The sequence below is a fragment of the Megalobrama amblycephala genome, linkage group LG1 (genome assembly GCF_018812025.1).
Source record: "Megalobrama amblycephala isolate DHTTF-2021 linkage group LG1, ASM1881202v1, whole genome shotgun sequence".
Classification (NCBI taxonomy): domain Eukaryota; kingdom Metazoa; phylum Chordata; class Actinopteri; order Cypriniformes; family Xenocyprididae; genus Megalobrama; species Megalobrama amblycephala.
This window is the reverse complement of record NC_063044.1, coordinates 63,662,999-63,681,143: the sequence shown is the minus strand read 5'-3', so window position 1 is coordinate 63,681,143 and position 18,145 is coordinate 63,662,999. Positions and strand designations below refer to the sequence as shown.

General features: G+C 36.5%; 2 protein-coding genes and 2 non-coding genes across 8 annotated transcripts in view; 2 read left to right on the top strand and 2 right to left on the bottom strand.

The window, feature by feature from the left end:
• cacnb1 (calcium channel, voltage-dependent, beta 1 subunit) overlaps nucleotides 1–2,330 on the top strand; it is a 38,864-nt gene extending 36,534 nt beyond the window's left edge. For all 5 annotated transcript variants that reach the window (XM_048208890.1, XM_048208912.1, XM_048208901.1 and 2 more), the window contains one exon: nucleotides 263–2,330. In XM_048208890.1, the coding sequence (XP_048064847.1) occupies nucleotides 263–733 (471 nt within the window). In that variant the 3' untranslated portion in view covers nucleotides 734–2,330. The remainder of the gene's footprint in view (nucleotides 1–262) is intronic.
• A 4,842-nt stretch (nucleotides 2,331–7,172) lies between these two features.
• On the top strand, nucleotides 7,173–11,797 carry arl5c (ADP-ribosylation factor-like 5C). Its single transcript, XM_048208877.1, has 6 exons — nucleotides 7,173–7,582; nucleotides 8,277–8,337; nucleotides 8,469–8,616; nucleotides 8,777–8,860; nucleotides 10,082–10,233; nucleotides 11,117–11,797. Exons 1-6 carry the CDS (start codon nucleotides 7,537–7,539, stop codon nucleotides 11,163–11,165), a joined length of 540 nt encoding a protein of 179 aa, XP_048064834.1. The 5' UTR covers nucleotides 7,173–7,536; the 3' UTR covers nucleotides 11,166–11,797.
• Nucleotides 11,798–13,141: 1,344 nt separating this feature from the next.
• On the bottom strand, nucleotides 13,142–13,213 carry trnac-gca. Its single transcript has one exon. It is a non-coding gene; the product is annotated as a tRNA-Cys (tRNA).
• Nucleotides 13,214–15,952: 2,739 nt separating this feature from the next.
• On the bottom strand, nucleotides 15,953–16,024 carry trnac-gca. Its single transcript has one exon. It is a non-coding gene; the product is annotated as a tRNA-Cys (tRNA).
• Between the last annotated feature and the right edge of the window lie 2,121 nt (nucleotides 16,025–18,145).

Here is an 18,145-nt window from a genome sequence, read left to right as displayed (position 1 = left end):
TTACTCTCTGCTGTCTGTGATGACATATTTGTGTTGTGTTGTAGCTTCTCCACAAGGGAGGTGTGCGAGGGGTATGCACCGTTAGTTGCAATTCGCAACCTCAGCACTAGATGCTGCTAAAATTTACACACTGCACCTTTAACTTGTAAGGTAAAAAGATGACCTCTAACCTTTGTATTAACATGCCGCTTGCTCTGTTTTTTGTGTGTCTGCATGTGCCTTGGCCTGTTGTGGTGTGTTTTTGGGGTGTGGCTTGCTGTAGGGGCCATTCTTGGTGCATGGAGAACAGAAGAGGGAAGGGCCTGAACGTGGCAGTCTCCAAGACTACCAGAGCGACCTGGGCGGGAAGCAGCCGCTGCGCTCTTCACGCAGCCAGTTGCAAACAGGCGGACGAGGTCTGTCGCGGCAGGACACGTTCGATTCCGAGACCCAGGGCAGCCGCGATTCCGCTTACACCGACGACATGGAGACCGACCCATACGAGGAGCCGGACCCGTGTCGCTCGTACCGTCTAAACCCTGCCCACCACGCTCCTCGCCAGGCCTCCTGGGAGGATGAAGGGGCGGAGCCTGACCAGGAGAACCTCAACGTGGTCCCACCACCAGCCAATCAGCACCAGCGTGGACGAGGCAAGCTGAGGGAGCGCTACTGTCAGGATGCAGAAGGCGGCGGGGCGACAACGGCCCGTAACCATAGCCAAGAGGAGTGGAGCAGAGATGTGTACATTCGCTAAAGCAGGTTTACCTGAGAGGAGTTGTTTAGAACGACACTAAGTAGAATCTCTATAGTTGGATCTGTTTACAACCCAGAGAAACACACAATCATTGACAAATGCTGTACAGCTAACACTCACGACATTCGCATTACGCTAACAAAGCTCTTGGTCATAACATATTTAGTTTCAACCTGTTTTTGAGGAGAACCTTTCTTCATTCTGTTTTACTTTTGTATAGTACTGCATGACACCTAATCATTATGAGGTTGGTAACTGTCCTTGCTGAGCATTAAACACGATTCAGAATGTATAGCCAAAATCTTGCAAAAGTATGTGTGCGTTCGTTCGTATGGTTCGGTGGTCGGTCGGGTGCGCATGGGCGTGTGTGTATCCTCTGTAGTCTTAAACAGGGTCTTTCTGATACACGAAAGTCTTGGGAGTGACCCTCCAGTTTGATTTCCCAGACTACACTACTGCAGAGCGTGTTTTGTGTCATGTTTTATTCTATTTATTTTATTTATTGAGTCTCAAAAGGTCTACCCAGTCTTTAGCCTGCTAAAACCTTTACAGAGCTCCACCGCTGCTGCGTACTCCTCCTATCCAGAAGGGGTGCTGTGGTGCTCACATGTTATAGTTTAATAGGGCTAACAAGTGCACCTACATGTTAATCCAGATCAGCTAGCATTTATAAAAGACTAATATGCAAATATAAATAAGACAATTAAGAGGGTCTAAGAGACAATTTTTCAAACTAAAAGCCCTAAATGTTTGAGACCACTAACACAAATAGCTTTGTGTTGATTGTAACCGGCTCTGTCTCGTCTTCTGTGCCTGCTCAAGGGCTTTTAGCATTTGTGCCATTAGTGTACCACTGCCATTGGAAACATGTTCTGCCTTATTCGCACGTCAGTCACACAGGTCAACCAATCACAAGTGCCGGAATCTTTCATCAGGCCACTCCCACCGTAAACATGGTGGGTTGTCTTAACTCAGTGCAACATATACAGTTGTTGTCCTTGTTATTGTTGTAGTGTGTAATAGTAGTCTACACTACCATTTTACCTTTTTTCCATAGCGACATCTTTGCACTGCTAGTCATTTTAAGATTAAACAAAGTGTTTATTGCATGACAGTTTAAGGATTCACTTCACAGTCTGAGAAGCTGCATAGAAACACATTTAATCTTACAAAATCAACACTGACATACGCAGATACACACATCCTACTGCCAAACTCATACTAATGCTACTGCTTTTTGTGTTGTTATCTCTGTGGCCAGTTTCTAAGCCATGACTGTATGTGTGTGTGTGTGTGTGTGTGTGTGTATGAAATGGGAGAAAATCTGGAGTCTTTACTATTTTATGTAACCGGAGCATTGGTGAATGTTTATGAGCCTCTTTTTACCCTCACCTATGTTTTAAAAGATCATCATGATGAAATTCGCTAAATATACAAGTAGATAGCTTACTAAATAATGTTATTGTTGCATTATCGCAATTGTTTCAAAATATAAGGAAAACAGACGTATTCTTTGGTGCCTGATTGTAGCTCCATTTTACTTTTTGTTTTTAATCTGTGGATAAATTCATATTTTAATTAAAAATTTTAATCTGGATCAACTGTTTCCTGTGCCGTTGCTATTTTCACGTCATTTAGAAGCCTACAAAATTAATACAGAGTATAGATCAGTGGTTCTCAACTTCCAAGGGGGCCGCAGGGGGACTTAAAAGTGTTTCAGTTAATTATTATTAAAATCCCCTTGTAGTCAATAATTTATCCCTTAAAACTCATCTTTGATCACCAAATGACATATTTAAAAAAAAACTTCCTGTGAAAAAAATGTCTTCATGCCTTAAAATAGCTTGAATGTAACTCTACACCCTTGCTTCATTATACACGGATCTATGAATATGCTAATTGGCTCCGCCTCCAATAACTCGCACGAGCTCAGAGATCCGCTTGGACACATGATGGTAATTAATATGATTAGCCTTTTTCTTGACCATGTTATCAAACAGCTGCTAATAATGTGTTGCTAATGTTACAAACCATGTTCCCGTTCATCATGTCAGAGTCAGACAGCTGCCTTCTAACAATCAGTATCCTTACAAACGCTTTAACAACTCAGAACTCCAGTGGAGAAAGGCATATAGTTCATCATAACATCTTAATATGCATCATACACCCACTGTATTGCTAAATCTACCTGATTTTTATATCAACAAAAAAATATACAGGGATAACCTGGCTTGTTGAGACTCTCCTGCTTCAGAGCGCTCATGGTTATTGATATGCTAATGATTGGTTACAAGGTAGTTTGTGACGTCACAGACACCAGCGATTTTTCCACTTCAGTTTTTTTAAATAGAAACTCAGCAATGGTGTTGACTTATGAATTTGCACATGGTTTGTCTTAAAACATATTAAAAACACCACATAGACATATAAAGAACATTAAAAACTTCAGGGGGACTTTAATGTTAAAATGATCAAAATATAATCCAAATTGAAATTATATATATAAAAAATACACACAAAATCGAGATGTAAAATAAAATCATACTTCTTTTTATTTTTACACAATAAATGTTTTTTATTGAAGAACAAAGAATATTATATTCTTCTGGAATCACCAATGGTTAATTAATTTAGTATTAAAAATCAAATATTACATATTAATTTAATATAATACACATATTATGATAAATTAATTACCTTTAATATATGAAAATAAGTATCTAAGCCATTAACCATGTTGATTTATTTAATGCCATAATACAGCAGAAATACTGGAAAAATATTTGCATATATGGAGAGGAGGCTTTCAAAAATGTTGTCCGGCAATGAGGAGGCTTTGAGTCAAAAAGGTTGAGAACCACTGGAATAGATGTGGGAAACATGAGAAGAAGTGATAAATAGAGGGGTAAGAGCAAAAGGGTGTGATGGGGGTGGGAGAGGGTGAGAAAGAATATCTGGTGGTGAGGGGATGGGAAGAACACAAAAAAAGGAGTGAGGAAACAATGCAGGATTTGAGACAATGGGGTGCGAGGAAGAAGTAAAAAGATGGTTATCACCTCTCATTTATGGGGGCAATCCTGGTTTACAGTCAAACTCCTGAATTCACATGAGTGTGTACTGATCGTGCAATGTGTCTGATCAACTCATCTCAATAAAGATCATGACAACTTAGCCCATGCAAGTTAAAATGTTTACTTTGCACACATCTTGAAATGATTACATTTCTTTAATGGAATGCAAAATATGATTGCATTGCCTGGAAATTGTAATTAGGCAAAAGAATATTTCCTTCATTCTTCTTGCCTTTTGTAACACAAGTGTCTTGACCTAAACCAACAACCGTTTCTGTTCACAGGTGGGTACATGAAAAAACACCACACAAAACGAATTTACATCACTCTAGGCCAGATGTGCGGATGACACTTAACCACACTTACTCATATGTGAAGCGATGTGTCTACGCTCTGCACATTGCATGCTTCTGTTCTTCCTGTAGCAGATGTTCTCAAATTGTGTCTCATTATTCCACATATCATGACATTTAAGAAGTACCCAAAGTGTTCAAAACACAGACTCATGCTGAGAAAACACGAGTGTGGGTGTGCGAGAAACCTGATTCAGCTCACGACATTCTTAGAAGGACATTGACAACAGGAAACTCATCAGATCACATCAAGAGGAACAGAAAGAGTAGCATGACAATACAAGTATGGAAAGGATGTGGTTCCATCATTTGATATGTTGTGGTGGAAATTCATATGATTTTTTTAAGCTATAATATTTAATCAAATATAGGCAACGTCAGTCAATAATATTGTTTTGATTAATTTCTGATTGTATAAGGGTTGATATAGAATCTAGGAGGTCACTGAGGTCAGACACAAAATGTCATTGTTTTGAGTTAGTTATGTAAGAGATCTGATTTTCAGAGGTGTAAAGTACTTGAGTAAATGTACTTAAGAATATTTTTGGCTACTTTGTAGATGTACTGAGTATCAAAGATATTAGCACTTTTACTCTCTACTTGAGTACATTTTTGAACAAGTAAATGTACTTTTTACTCCACTACATTTGTTATGAGTAACACAATTACACATTACATTTTTAATGGCAGCTAACTTTTTCTGTAGCAGTTTGTTTCTGCTATAAAGAAGCGATATCACCATCTAAGGGCATTGAAGATACTATAGCTTGAGCATTTTCCCTTTACTCACCCAAAACTTGTCAACAAGGATACTTTACGTGAATGTGAGTGCATTAGCAGGTTATCGACCAGACCGTTTTGAAGGATATTAGTTTACTTATGGCCTTTTTGTGCACTTGAGCTTAACTGAGATTTGAGAGTTTGTAGATGTTTAAAAGGTTGTCGTGTCGACCTTGATTTATTGCCACATGGAGGTGTTCAGTTTTATTTTGATTTTAGAAAAAAAAAAAAAAACTTGATTTCTCATCTTACAAATCAATTGTTTTGTTATTTTCACTGGCATGTCTCTCAGGACCAGTGCATCTCTGAGCCTTCATTCAGCATGAGTAAAATACTTAAAATCAGATACTTTAAAGGCAGGGTAGGCAAAAAAATGTATAAAAAACTTTTTTTCAAAATTTGTTTAAACTTTATTTATATATCAATACATAATTAAAATGTAAGTACTCTGAAAAAGAAAGTATAAAAATCGAGTGTCTGTAGACCTCTCACGACTGTTTTAAAGACAGCTCATTATTTCCATTCACTCCACCCCCTCCCTTCTGGGCTCCTTCCAAAGCCACGCCCCCAAAACGCATGAACGTGTGACTCCGACCACTGAGCTGGAAGACGCATTATTTACCTGAGACGAGCGGAGAGGAAGGAGCACAGTGCATGTAGTGACATCATGTCAGAATCACATGTAATAAAAATAACTTTATAATTATGAAGATAAACAAGATGTATTTTAGTACTCACTATCAAGCTAGCATATTGATATTGGTAAAGTTTAAAATATATATTTTTTGAATCGCTAACGAGCTAGTTATCTATAAGGCAAAGCTAAAAACAGGTTGCATGATACACGTTTTTCCATTACCATCATTTACACTGTGATGAAGATGAATTTCGTGTAAGATTCATAACATATACGTTGTTCTACAGATCAACAGAGTAACATACACTCAAATATCAACTCACAACTGCATTGCAGACACAAAATAATAACACACACATACAACAAAGTGTGTACGACACACACAGATACAAGATAAAGACATCAGTAAACATAGGTAGAGAATATAAAAACAAAACAAAGGCGAAAAAAACGTGCAGGTAAACTTACAGGTGAACATGGTAAAAGACTTAGACAGAGGGTAAAATTATGCACAATTCAACACTATAGCTATCATTATTTATCGTCTCTACTACGGCTCGCTAAGTAATGTTATGTTAGCTATATTACGCAGCTACGTGTGCTAATGACACATGCTTCATGAAAAAATAAACAAAAAAATATGTATGATCAAAATACAAAAAGAAAGATTTACCTGTCCAGCAGAAATAAAGCCATCAAGGAGTCACTTTTCAGCCCCTTGAGTTCCCTCAGTTCTCGCCATCGCTGGAAAGCCACGCCGATATTAACTCGCGTTTTATTTCTTTGTTTATCCAAAGACTTTTTGTTCATTGCCTTTTCTTGTACTGTTACTGTCTTCCTTTTTTTGCCTGGTTTGCCTTCACTAACTGCATAGGCCGGTACTGTGAATTTAGCTTGCTGTTTCTCTGCCATTGTTTTGGTATTCCTAGGATCCATGCCTCTTGGATTCCCCAAATCAAACGTGTGCGCGCAAGTGGGCAGGTCATGTGTGGCAAAAGGGTGGTTGCCATGGTTGCGAGAGAGTGACAGCCGCCTAAGCCAATCCTATGTTTCGTCCCGGATGGAAATAATGAGCTGTGTTTAATACAGATTAAACGGTCTAGAGTCACTCGATTTTTATACTCTTTTTATCAGAGTTCTTACATTTTAATTATGCATGTATATATATAGAAAGTTTAAACAAATTTGGAACAAAATTTCTTACCTACCCTGCCTTTAAGACTTAAGTCGTATTGTAATTGGTTACTTGTAACGTGTAGTGGAGTCATTTTCGATGTAAGGTATCAGTACTTTTACTCAAGTATGGTTTTCAGATACCCTTTACACCTCTGCTGATTTTATATCAGAAATAATTTAACATGACAACGAGGAAAATTTTTTTTATTGTGGTTATTTAACCGAGAGTCCAGGGAATTCCGTCAGATCTCTTTTACTTTCTGATTAAAGTTCCATTAAACTTCCTCTAAAAATTCCCCTCTAACTCGAAAATAAACTCCACACGCCCCGCCCACTTCTATATACGGATAAAAAGAATTGTACGGAAATTTGCGTCATCCCCGTGGGCGTCCAATGAGGATTGCCGTTTCGACTACCCCTGAAACGCGTGACGCGACCTCTGCGTCATTACTCGTCGTTTAAATATGCAAACGCCCACGAAAAACACGACGAAATTCCGTATTCTGGCCCGATATTATGTATTAGAGCAGAGGAGTAACCAGACAGACACCGGTCGATTAAATAACAGACACTCAGGGAAAGAATCGCTCAACATTTCGACCGTAGTTTAAGAGAATACAGTCGCTCGCGGGTCTGTTGTTTTAACGTAACGTTATTAGAACTGTAAACTGCCCAGCTATAAAGAGGGAACCAGAAGATCAGATTTACTTTAAGCGCTCGGTGAATTAAAAAAACCCGGTGTGATCGGTCAACAAACCCGGCCTTTTAAATTCACTGTCTTCGGAAATGGGGCTGCTGTTCGCCAAACTGATGACTGTTTTCGGAGATAGAGGTAAGCGGGTTTTAAAAGAGAGGATGTGGTTTTAAGATTGTTATTATTTTGCAAGCTGAGTGTTTTAATTATTATTTTTGCAAGGTAAGTATTTTAAAATGGCATTGTTGTTGTTGTAGTTATGATAACCTTACTTGTTTTCAGTATAATTAATTAAAAGAAAATTTACCTGGTGACACTTCGTACTCTTAACGTCTTTTAATGGTTTAGCAACAAACAACCATTCACGAAGTGTGTGTGTGTTTAGTGAACATTCATTAGCTTTGTTTATTTTCTGAAACTTTCATGCGCTGTTTAATCTGTAAAAATGATAATAATAATAATAATGTACAGTGTGATTTCTCGAAGCCAGTCACTAAACCAGAATAAAATATGAGTTGAAATGTGAAACAATGTGAAAAGGCCTTTAAAAGTGACACTAATAACATGTCATTGAGAAACACACGTTTATGAAAGTCTGTGTTAGGATGTTCTGTACTCTCATGTCAGATAAGATGCCAGTGAGGTTCAAAGATCAGGAGTTCTGCTTACCTATAGTTATTCTACACCTATTTACACAACTTTTCCACACTTTGTTTAACCCAAACTGAACACTGAGTTCTCAGAAGTGCATTCCTTGGATTTTAAGGTTGATGTTATCAGATGACATTATCACACAGAAATGATAAAACAAACCCCCCTTTTCTCTTTTCAGAACACAAAGTAATTATTGTCGGTTTGGACAATGCTGGGAAGACCACCATCCTCTACCAGTTGTAAGTGTTTTTCTTTTTGAAAGTGTAAGCAGGAAAAACACTTGGTTTTGTACTATCACTGCACCATGACACATCAACATGTCGCATGTTTACACTCAGCTTTTGAACTTTCTGTGCCTTGTTCTCTCCAGTTTAACTAAAGAAGCCGTGCAGACTTCTCCCACAATTGGCAGCAACGTCGAGGAGATCGCCGTAAAGAAAACGCGCTTCCTCGTTTGGGACATTGGCGGCCAGGAGAGTCTCAGAGCTACCTGGAACTCGTATTACTGTAACACAGAGGTGCGTATCATTAACCTGCATGCTTTGCTGGTGTGACGGGAGTTATGTGGAACTCTGCTTGTTTTGTGTCTTTCCCTATTGCTGAGAGACAGAGACAATATATTATTGTCAATTGTATAGACTTTACAGAATGTATAATCTGCCTCTCTAAATGTAACAGATTGTCATCCTGGTTGTTGATAGCACTGATCGAGAACGCCTGACTATAACTAAAGATGAGCTTCATCGCATGCTTGCACATGAGGTTAGTTTGCATTCAGCTGCTTCATGACACAGTTGTTATGAATATTTCATGGTTTTTCATGCACTTTGCACATGTAGTATCAAGGTCTGTGTTTAAAATCTGTTTATATTTATTTATTATAATATTTTATTAATTTATTTAGCCTTTTAAATATGTTCAAAACAGTATTTTTTTTTTTTTGTGTTGTATAAATCATTTTTATGTGCTTTTGTCATTTTTATTAGTTTTCTTTTTTTTTTTTAAATATTACTATTTAGGTTTATTTAATTTTTTATTTATTTTTACATTTATTTTTAGTTAGTTTTTTTTTTTTTTTGTCCTTTTAGTAACTTTAGTACTTCAACTTCTTTTAGTTGCCAAGGAAAAATGTCTAATTTTCATTTAGTTTTTTATCTAATATTTATATTTTATTTTATTTCTTCTGAATTTAAATTAGTAAAAATGTTAAGTAGTTTAGTAGTTTAAGTTATTAGTAATAACACTGGTTCAAAGTAATATGTGACCCTGGAACACAAAACCAGTCACAAGGGTCAATTTAAAAAAAAAAAAAGTTGCAGAGATACAACTATTTGAATATCTGGAATCTGAGGGTGCAAAAAAATCAAAATATTGAGAAAATCACCTTTAAAGTTATCCAAATGAAGTCCTTAGCAATGCATATCCACTCAGAAATATACATTTTAGATATATTTACAGTAGGAAAATTTACAAAATATCTTCATGGAACTTGATCTTTACTTAATATCCTAATGATTTTTGGCATAAAAGAAAAATCGGTAATTATGCTATTGCTACAAATATACCCGTGTGACTTATGACTGGTTTTGTTTTCCAGGGTCACATATCTATATTTAAAATAGCCTTGTTTCCAATCAGAGAAATCATAATTTTGACCAAACAGCTACTGTAGCCTATTTAATTAAAAATATTTCACGCAGTAAGTAAAATACAGTACAAACAATAATTGTTAAAATCATGCAAATAAGGTATGCTTTTCACTTAACGGATAAAAGGAAGAATATAAACATTTTAACGTGACTGAAATATCATTAGCGATTTCTGTTTACAATTTGGATTTGCAAACAAATGATTGAATCAGGTTTTTAGGGTTGGGTTAGATCAGCCCAAGTGAGATTAGCCCTAGTCTTAACTGTTTTGAACATTATTCTTTCTTGTTAATAGTTTAATTTAATTCCTTCTCCTCCTCAAACCTCCACACAGGATCTGCAGAACGCATCTGTGCTGGTTTTGGCGAATAAGCAGGACATGAAGAACAGTATGTCTGCTGCAGAGATATCTCAGAGTCTGACCCTCAGCTCGCTCACCGCTCGTTCCTGGCATGTTCAGGCCTGCTGCGCACTCACTGGAGAAGGGTATGTATGCTTTATAGGAGTGCTTGTGTTTACCAGTGTGTTTTGCTTGTTTAACCCTGTAAAGACGGACATATTAAATAGTAGGCCGAAAAGATTTTTAATGGAACAACTTATTGAACCTTTATGAAAAAATCTAAAAGCTTGTATGTGTATTTTTGTCTACAATCATATTTCATACATCTGGCATATGATATAGTGAGAATATGTAGCTCAGTTTTATTCACAGGCAAAAATATGTAATTTGTTGCAGTTGCTGATATTTATGGCAAAAAAAGTAAGAATTCTGATAGCCTGTAGTGTAAATTAATGACTACTTGCATAAACTGCAAATAAATATCAGTTGTAACTCTTTTTCTTCCAATATTATAGGATTTAGATCCTTTTTTAAAAAAAAAAAATGCTTAGTTAATTGATCAAAGCTCTGTTGTTTTATCAGTCAATGATTGAGAGATGTTCAAGTAAACGTTCCTCAAAGTCCAGATGTATCATATTTGATACTTACTTTTTAATATAGTTTTTTCTAAAAAATTATGAATGGTTAATCAAGTAAGTCTAAGTCGCTTCAGTCCAGTAAGTGTTCATCTTGAACTATTACATAATATATGACATTGATTTTCATGCTTACTGATTTCGAATTTTGATTTCGCAGCAAAAAGACATGGACAGTTTTAGAATTATACTTAAAGGCCTTTTACTTTTAAAAACCAAATAGTTTATAAAAACTAGGAGATTGCGTACAACAGTTTTTTGAAGCGTTGTGAACATGTTGATAAATTAGAGACCTTAGAAATTTTCAAATATTATACAATAGGCATTAAGATGTTTCCAAGCTTGTGTCCTGAATGATTTAATGTGTAACAATCTCTTTCTCTTCCCCCTACAGTTTACCAGCCAGTCTAGACTGGATGCGCTCCCGTGTTGTGGCGAATTAGTCCAGCAGCGATGCTTCTTGGACCTCTGGAACTGTTGAAATAGAGATTAGGCCTTCTTCGACATTTATCCAGCTCTCAGTGCCTCTCGGTGAGCTCGGAGTAATACTGAAATAATGCTGAAGCCTGGAGGAACACACTTCTTCAACATACTCTGGAAACCAGAATGAGCCTAGAGACTCTGTATGTGTGTGTAAGAGAATGTGTATGTGTGTATACACATTTGTGTTTGTACGTTATGTGACTCCGTTCTAGAGGTCCACATGTTTACATTACAGACTTCTGAAATGATCTCTGACATGATCATGATGATTTGGTGCCACTGTATTTACCTCTGGCTGTGCTGACGGCTCCGCTTCCCATGTGGAGCAATTGTCTACAGGCAGCCATCTGAGGGGGGTGGTGACGGTTCACATGCCCGTACTGATCTGTGATGAGCCACTAAGCTATTGAACAAGCATTACTTGAAGTATTTAAAAGGAATTGATTTGTGTATGTTGTACAGACGTGTGCATGCAGATTGGGACATAGTGTTCAAGTATTTTATTTTGAAAGTAGACTGGATATTCATAGTATGTTTTCTTAAATAATTTTGTACAAAAATGTTTTGTACAAATAAAAAATCTACTAAAACACGCCTTTGTCTTTTCAGAAATGTATTTGGCATGGATTCAAAATGTATTTTACTGTGAAGCAGGTAAAACAAAGGTGCTGACTGAATGAGTTAATGGCGATGGATCATTATCAGATCAAACAGAAGCTGACTGTAGCTCAATTTGCATTAATCATTCAGATGATAATCTGTCCCCTCCCTATGTAGAACCGTATGCTAATGCATTGTTCTTAAACAGACCAAAGACCTGAACATCTATTTGGAAAGTATGTTATTGATTTCTACCATATTGTATCAAATCTGTTCCCCCAACGCTACATTTACTTTATTCCATTTAAATCTAGGTTTCTGAATAAACTGTTTTTTTTACACCTCACAAAGGTGAGATGTAATTTGCACCCCTTTATAGGTGATATGCCAAATTTGGTAACTCTTTAAATAGGAGAAAAACAGACTTTCTCACTTGTAGAAAGTCTTTATTTTATAAATAATTTTATTTTGGTGTAAATCATTTGTATATTTGCTCATTATCAAGCACTATGAATACTGCTGTTTACACCCTGAAATGATGCTGGTGTAAATAAAGAGGCAATGTACATCATTTTAATCTATGTCCTTTCCTTTTAATATTCAACAAACGAATAAATTACAACTGTTGTTAATACTGAGGTAAAAACAGTACTTTAACCTACAGGCCTGAGTATATTACACTTGATGTGCTGATGTGTGTGGCAACAAATATAATTTTAGGATACCTGTTGTAAAATGACAATAGAAATTAGCATGTCACAAGGTGTTCAAAAGATGTCTATGGCAGTGGATCTCAACCTTTGTCCACAAAATCATTCATTCATTTAATATTTTAGAGCTTGCCTTAGCATAACTAGAAAGACGTATTTTCATCATAAAAATAACCAATTTTTTAGTTGTTTTAGCTTATTTTAATGCATGTTTTGTATTATTTTTAAACAATTTGAAGTCATCTTGAGGAAGTTTGTTGAGGCCCCCAGGTTGAGAACCGCTGGATGGGATCAGTGGCATTTCTTACATTCGATGACAACACTGTCTTGTTGAGTGAGCAAACTTAATGATGGTCTATCCATGCTTTCTCCTCCTGTTGAGTCATTAAGTGAGTCCAAAATGATGAAATAATTGCTTAGTAGTCAGCTAGGGTGTGTGTCAGGTAACCAGGCCCTTTCTCAGTGTGTTACTGGTAGGTGAGATTTATGGCCACAAAGATTGCAGAAGGTTTCCGTTCTTGCCCTATGTTATTGCCAAGATTTGTACGTTAGTTAGTTATATGCTTTCTAATACTGGTTTCTTGTCATCTAACCATGTGGACTGATTATAATAAAAATTAAAAACAAGGGGGCACCCGGATTTGAACCGGGGACCTCTTGATCTGCAGTCAAATGCTCTACCACTGAGCTATACCCCCACACACAATCAACACTCACAGGTGTCTTTTTCACAGGGTAGTCATCCAATGGTCTGTCCAATGATCCGCCCACACCCATGTGTATTTAAAAGGTATGACAGTGTGAGTATTTGTTTTGTGTATGTTTTGTCATTCAAAAAGATTAATATGGATTTCATACATAAAACTATTTTAATTCAGCACTGTGTGTCACTCCACTTTAGGAAAGAGTTGTTCCACGTGTGGCCTGTTGCATTGGTCTAATTGGGCCTTCATGGCCTGCTACAGTAAGGAAATAAATATTAAAAAGTGTTGAGTGAAAAAAAAACACAATTATCAATGATTTTATCAAGGCAGCTAGAAGAATGCTTTACCTCAGAGTATTTATATTGCAGTATGATTTTCTGAATATCAAAGCTACAGGCTTAGGATCATCTGCTGTTAGTAGAGGTCATGATTGCCTGTGGAATTACTCTTTATTGGGGTGAACATTACCACATGTGTAGCACATCCTGTCAAAGACTCTTAAACAACATCAAGATATATTACCGATAATGTGAGTGGCACATCTTGCCAGGTAGACGATATCTATTGGGAAGTACTGCTGAGGTAGAAAATGAGAGGGGAATGTGGTCTTTGAAGGTCAGAAGGTTGCCCCAAGATTTCTGACACAGCTTGATGGGATTATTGTTGATGAACCTGGCTGGAAGGTGAAATTGTGCTGTACAGTTGGAGAGGCAGGGAAGACGAGAAGCTCTGTCTTTGCTAGGTTGAGCTGTAGGTGATGCTCCTTCTTCCATACTACTGTTGAATCATCTGTTCTGGGGAGAGTTCCCAGAACTGAACCCCTGTGACCCCCCCGTCTGCTGATTTTGGGCAGTTGAAGTTGACAGACAGATTTGTCAGTGTCAGGCTATGAATCCATCCAGTTGGAGAATGTCAAATATGTTTGATAGGAATTCTAGAACACCTATTGTTGTTTTGTCATGCGTCTCCTAGCAACGAGCTTTCCGTGTAAAGCCGGGGACACACCTAACGATTAGCTGAAACATTCTAAGACTGAACTCAACACACATACCGATTGTTTCCTTCGACTGGAGCCGATTTATATACTCACACATGGAATTTGAACACCGACTGTAATCGCAGACTGAACGCAACTGGCTCTGACTGGACGCGTTTGAGCGCAATCAGTCATAAGTATCAATTTACATTCATAATCGGCCTTACAATCCTTAAGTGTGTGCGCGGCTTTAGTTTGTTGTGTTCGGAACAACATGAAATCTGGTAGTGTGTGATTCTCAGTGGTTTAGTACAGTGGTTCTCAACCAGTGACCTGGGGCAAAGACTTAAAGAGATAGTTCACCCAAAAATGAAAATTTGATGTTTATCTGCTTACCTCCAGGGCATCCAAGATGTCGGTGACTTTGTTTCTTCAGTAGAACACAAATGATGATATTTAACTCCAAACGTTGCGGTCTGTCAGTCGTATAATGCATGTCAATGGGAACTTCGTCTATAAGAGTAAAAAAAACATGCACAAAAAAATCCAAATTAAACCCTGCAGCTCGTGATGACACGTTGATGTCCTAAGACACGAAATGTTCGGTTTGTGCGAGAAACCGAACAGTATTTATATATTTTTTTTACCTCTGAAACACCACTATGTCCAACAGCCCTGCACATCCGGTTAGTGAGGTCTGAACGCGCTCTGACAAAGAAATCGATCTCTCTGAATCATTGAAGCAAAGCGCGACATATCACACTTCCGTCATCAGAACGCGTTTTCTGACCTCACTAACCGTATGCGCAGGGCAATTGGACATAGTGGTGTTTTAGAGGTAAAAAATGATATAAATACTGTTCGGTTTCTCGCACAAACCGATCGTTTCGTGTCTTAGGACATCAATGTGTAGTCACGAGCCGCAGGGTTTAATTTGGATTTGTCTGTGCATGTTTATTTCCAAATCTTCCTTTGAGTTCAGCAGAACAAAGAAATGTATGCAGGTTTAGAACAACTTGAGGGTGAGTAAATGATGGCTGAATTTTCATTTTTGGGTGAACTATCCCTTTAAGTTTACTACTGAGATATAGTCTGCCTTGTTTTCAAAAAAAAAAAAAAAAATCATTGTGACTGCAATATTGTGATGTCATGGCCACTCAATAGCTCATGCTACAAATAATTTGATTGAAAGAACGATTAGGATGCTGTCAGATGCTTGATAAGATTGTTCGCCGGTCTATTTCACCCTTTGTTTGGGGTGACACCTGGTGGCTAAGTATATAACTACATGCATTCCACTCCAAATACAGTAAGACATTTTGATTTCATGCGACTTTCATCAGATTCATTTGTGCTTCATGTGATTCATTTGTGCTTCATGTGATTCCTGATACGGTTTGAGTGTCTTATTTCTTTCCACGAAGCAGTAGCTCCCTCCTGATCATGTGCAATCCTTGACATATTTCCATTGTCATCTTACTATTGAACTTGTTGGCCTAAATAAGCTATAGTTGGTTGGAGTTTTACAACTTTTTACATCAACTATAAAAAAGGAGAGAGAAAAAGCTCTCTGTAGTCATGAACCTGTGTGTGTTTGGTAACCAGGCCCTGTCTTTGTGTTACTGGTAGATTATATTCTTGGCATGTTTCAGATAACTGGCCTATGTCATCATCACCAAGTGTTACTTGAAACCCGATTAATAAAGATTTCTCCTCATTTTTAAGTGGTCTAGAGAAAGAAAAAAAAAAAAAAAAAGAGGGGGCACCCGGATTTGAACCGGGGACCTCTTGATCTGCAGTCAAACGCTCTACCACTGAGCTATACCCCCACAGAAGTTAACCTGCCACAGGTGATGTTTTCACAGAGCTCAGCCAATTGTGTATATAATGGGTGTGAATCATGCAAGAGTGACTGTGTTGTGCTGCATGTCCTGAGCCTATAACTGTGTGCTCTCCTTCAGTTGCATTACCATTAATAACTGTAATAATCTGAGAATTGTTTTCTTCTTTTGTTTAAATGTGATTGAGGATAGTGATCTGAAATCTAATATACAATAATGAAATACCTTGTTGTGGCATACAGTCAAACCAAATTTTATTCAGACACCTTGAACATTTCATTCAATACAGTTTATTCACTATAGTTTAAAATATGGTAATAAAATATGACAAGATCTCAGAGTTAAACTGTGTCAGAAAAAAATAATCTTAATTATTTCAGATAACACTAAAGCAAAACATGGTCAGGTCAAAGTGATTAATTTTTGGTTCCAAATCATTATCAATGTTACTGGTAGTCCACTGTATGAAGAATTTTTGGGTATAATATGTCACAGTTTACTTTATTTTGCTTTCCTCACTTACATAAATGAACTATAGTGTCCTGCACCCACTAGTAAAAATATATCAAAAATATAAAAAATGAATAATTTGTGGTTTGACTGTATGTAGATTTAGTCCATTTATGACTGCAACTGCTTTTTTCTTTTTCATTTTTGTATATTTTACATCTATCTTCCTAAAAAGTGGTGAGACCAAAGCCAACTGTTATCTGATTAGGCTAACAAGTAAGAGAGACCGAGTCTAGTTGTCACAATGTATCCTCCAGTATATATCAGCATTGACCACTATATATTGGGGGGAAAAAATAATAAATATTATAGCATCTGAGACCCAGAAAAAAAAAGTTTTTTGAATTTAGTATTTTTTCATATCATTACATTGTTTAGAGCATAAGAACCAAACGGAGAAAAATATTTTTTTTTGAAACATTTTATTTTATTCATATGTTATGCCATGTCCTCTGTAGTGGACACCAGGACTGTGTTGTTTAAAAAAATAAAATGACATTAAATGACATGACATGTATAGGCAAAAACAAAGAGATTGTTTTTTTTTTGTCACCAATAAATTTTAACCAAAATTTAACCACCAATAAAATTAACCAAACTTTGTATAAAGATGATTCTCAACTATGTTATGAAAGATATAATGTAATTAATGGATATACCATTTTTACTTTATGCAATATGTGGGTAAAATAGTCATACATGGGTTTTCCCATTCAATATAATGCATCTATACGCAGTATCTAATTTGCATATTAATGTGTTCCTGGAGCAACATGCAATTAAAAAAGAAGTGTAATAATGGGAGTAATAATTGGCAACATTTTCATAATAATAACTAATAATTAATAGGAATATTGATATATAATTTCTTTCCCTATTCACTTGTTGTGTCTCCTAAAATGCTTTAAGTCCTGTTGTCCTCTACAGTGGACATGTATGAAATCAATGCCCTGTTTCGTAACAGAAAGTCATATTTTGATTAGAAACCCCATAACATTTTCCTGAGATGTTGATTTATAACAAACAATTTGAAAATTAATCCGATTTAAAAGATAATTACAAAATATTATCATATTTACATAAGAGTGCTAATTTTCATTTTCAGTCTTATTTAAAGACCAAGAAGTTGTTGTTGTTGTCATGGTGAAACCTCAAAAAAATTGGCATCTCTGCAAAGCCCTGAATGTGCTCTTTACAGGACATCCAGACTTAAATGTCAGAGAAAATCACTAATATATAATGTCCACTACAGAGGACAAAAGTCTATTCCTGGGTCCCAGGAGGATAGAAATATTTATATATATATATATATATATATATATATATATATATATATATATATATATATATATAAAATCACCACCGATACTGCACAAGAAAAAAGTTAATGTAACATAAGGGGGCATTTTGTCACATTGGGAATCATTGTAGGCCTTATAATAAATAAAAACAGTTTGCTGAACAAGTCCTATGGCCGTCTATGCCTATGGCCAAAAAAAACAATGTATACATTTGGAACAATTAAAACACATATAACAACTTTTGATATTTATGAAAAATGCAACAATAATCTACAGTTGACAGTTGTCTGTCTGGATG

Bases quoted from the DNA above. Each gene is read 5' to 3' on its own strand.
- arl5c (XM_048208877.1), top strand. From the start codon at position 7,537: ATGGGGCTGCTGTTCGCCAAACTGATGACTGTTTTCGGAGATAGAG. The intron at 7,583-8,276 runs GTAAGCGGGTTT...TTCTCTTTTCAG, and splicing joins GACTGTTTTCGGAGATAGAG to AACACAAAGTAATTATTGTC. The intron at 8,861-10,081 runs GTTAGTTTGCAT...ACCTCCACACAG, and splicing joins ATCGCATGCTTGCACATGAG to GATCTGCAGAACGCATCTGT.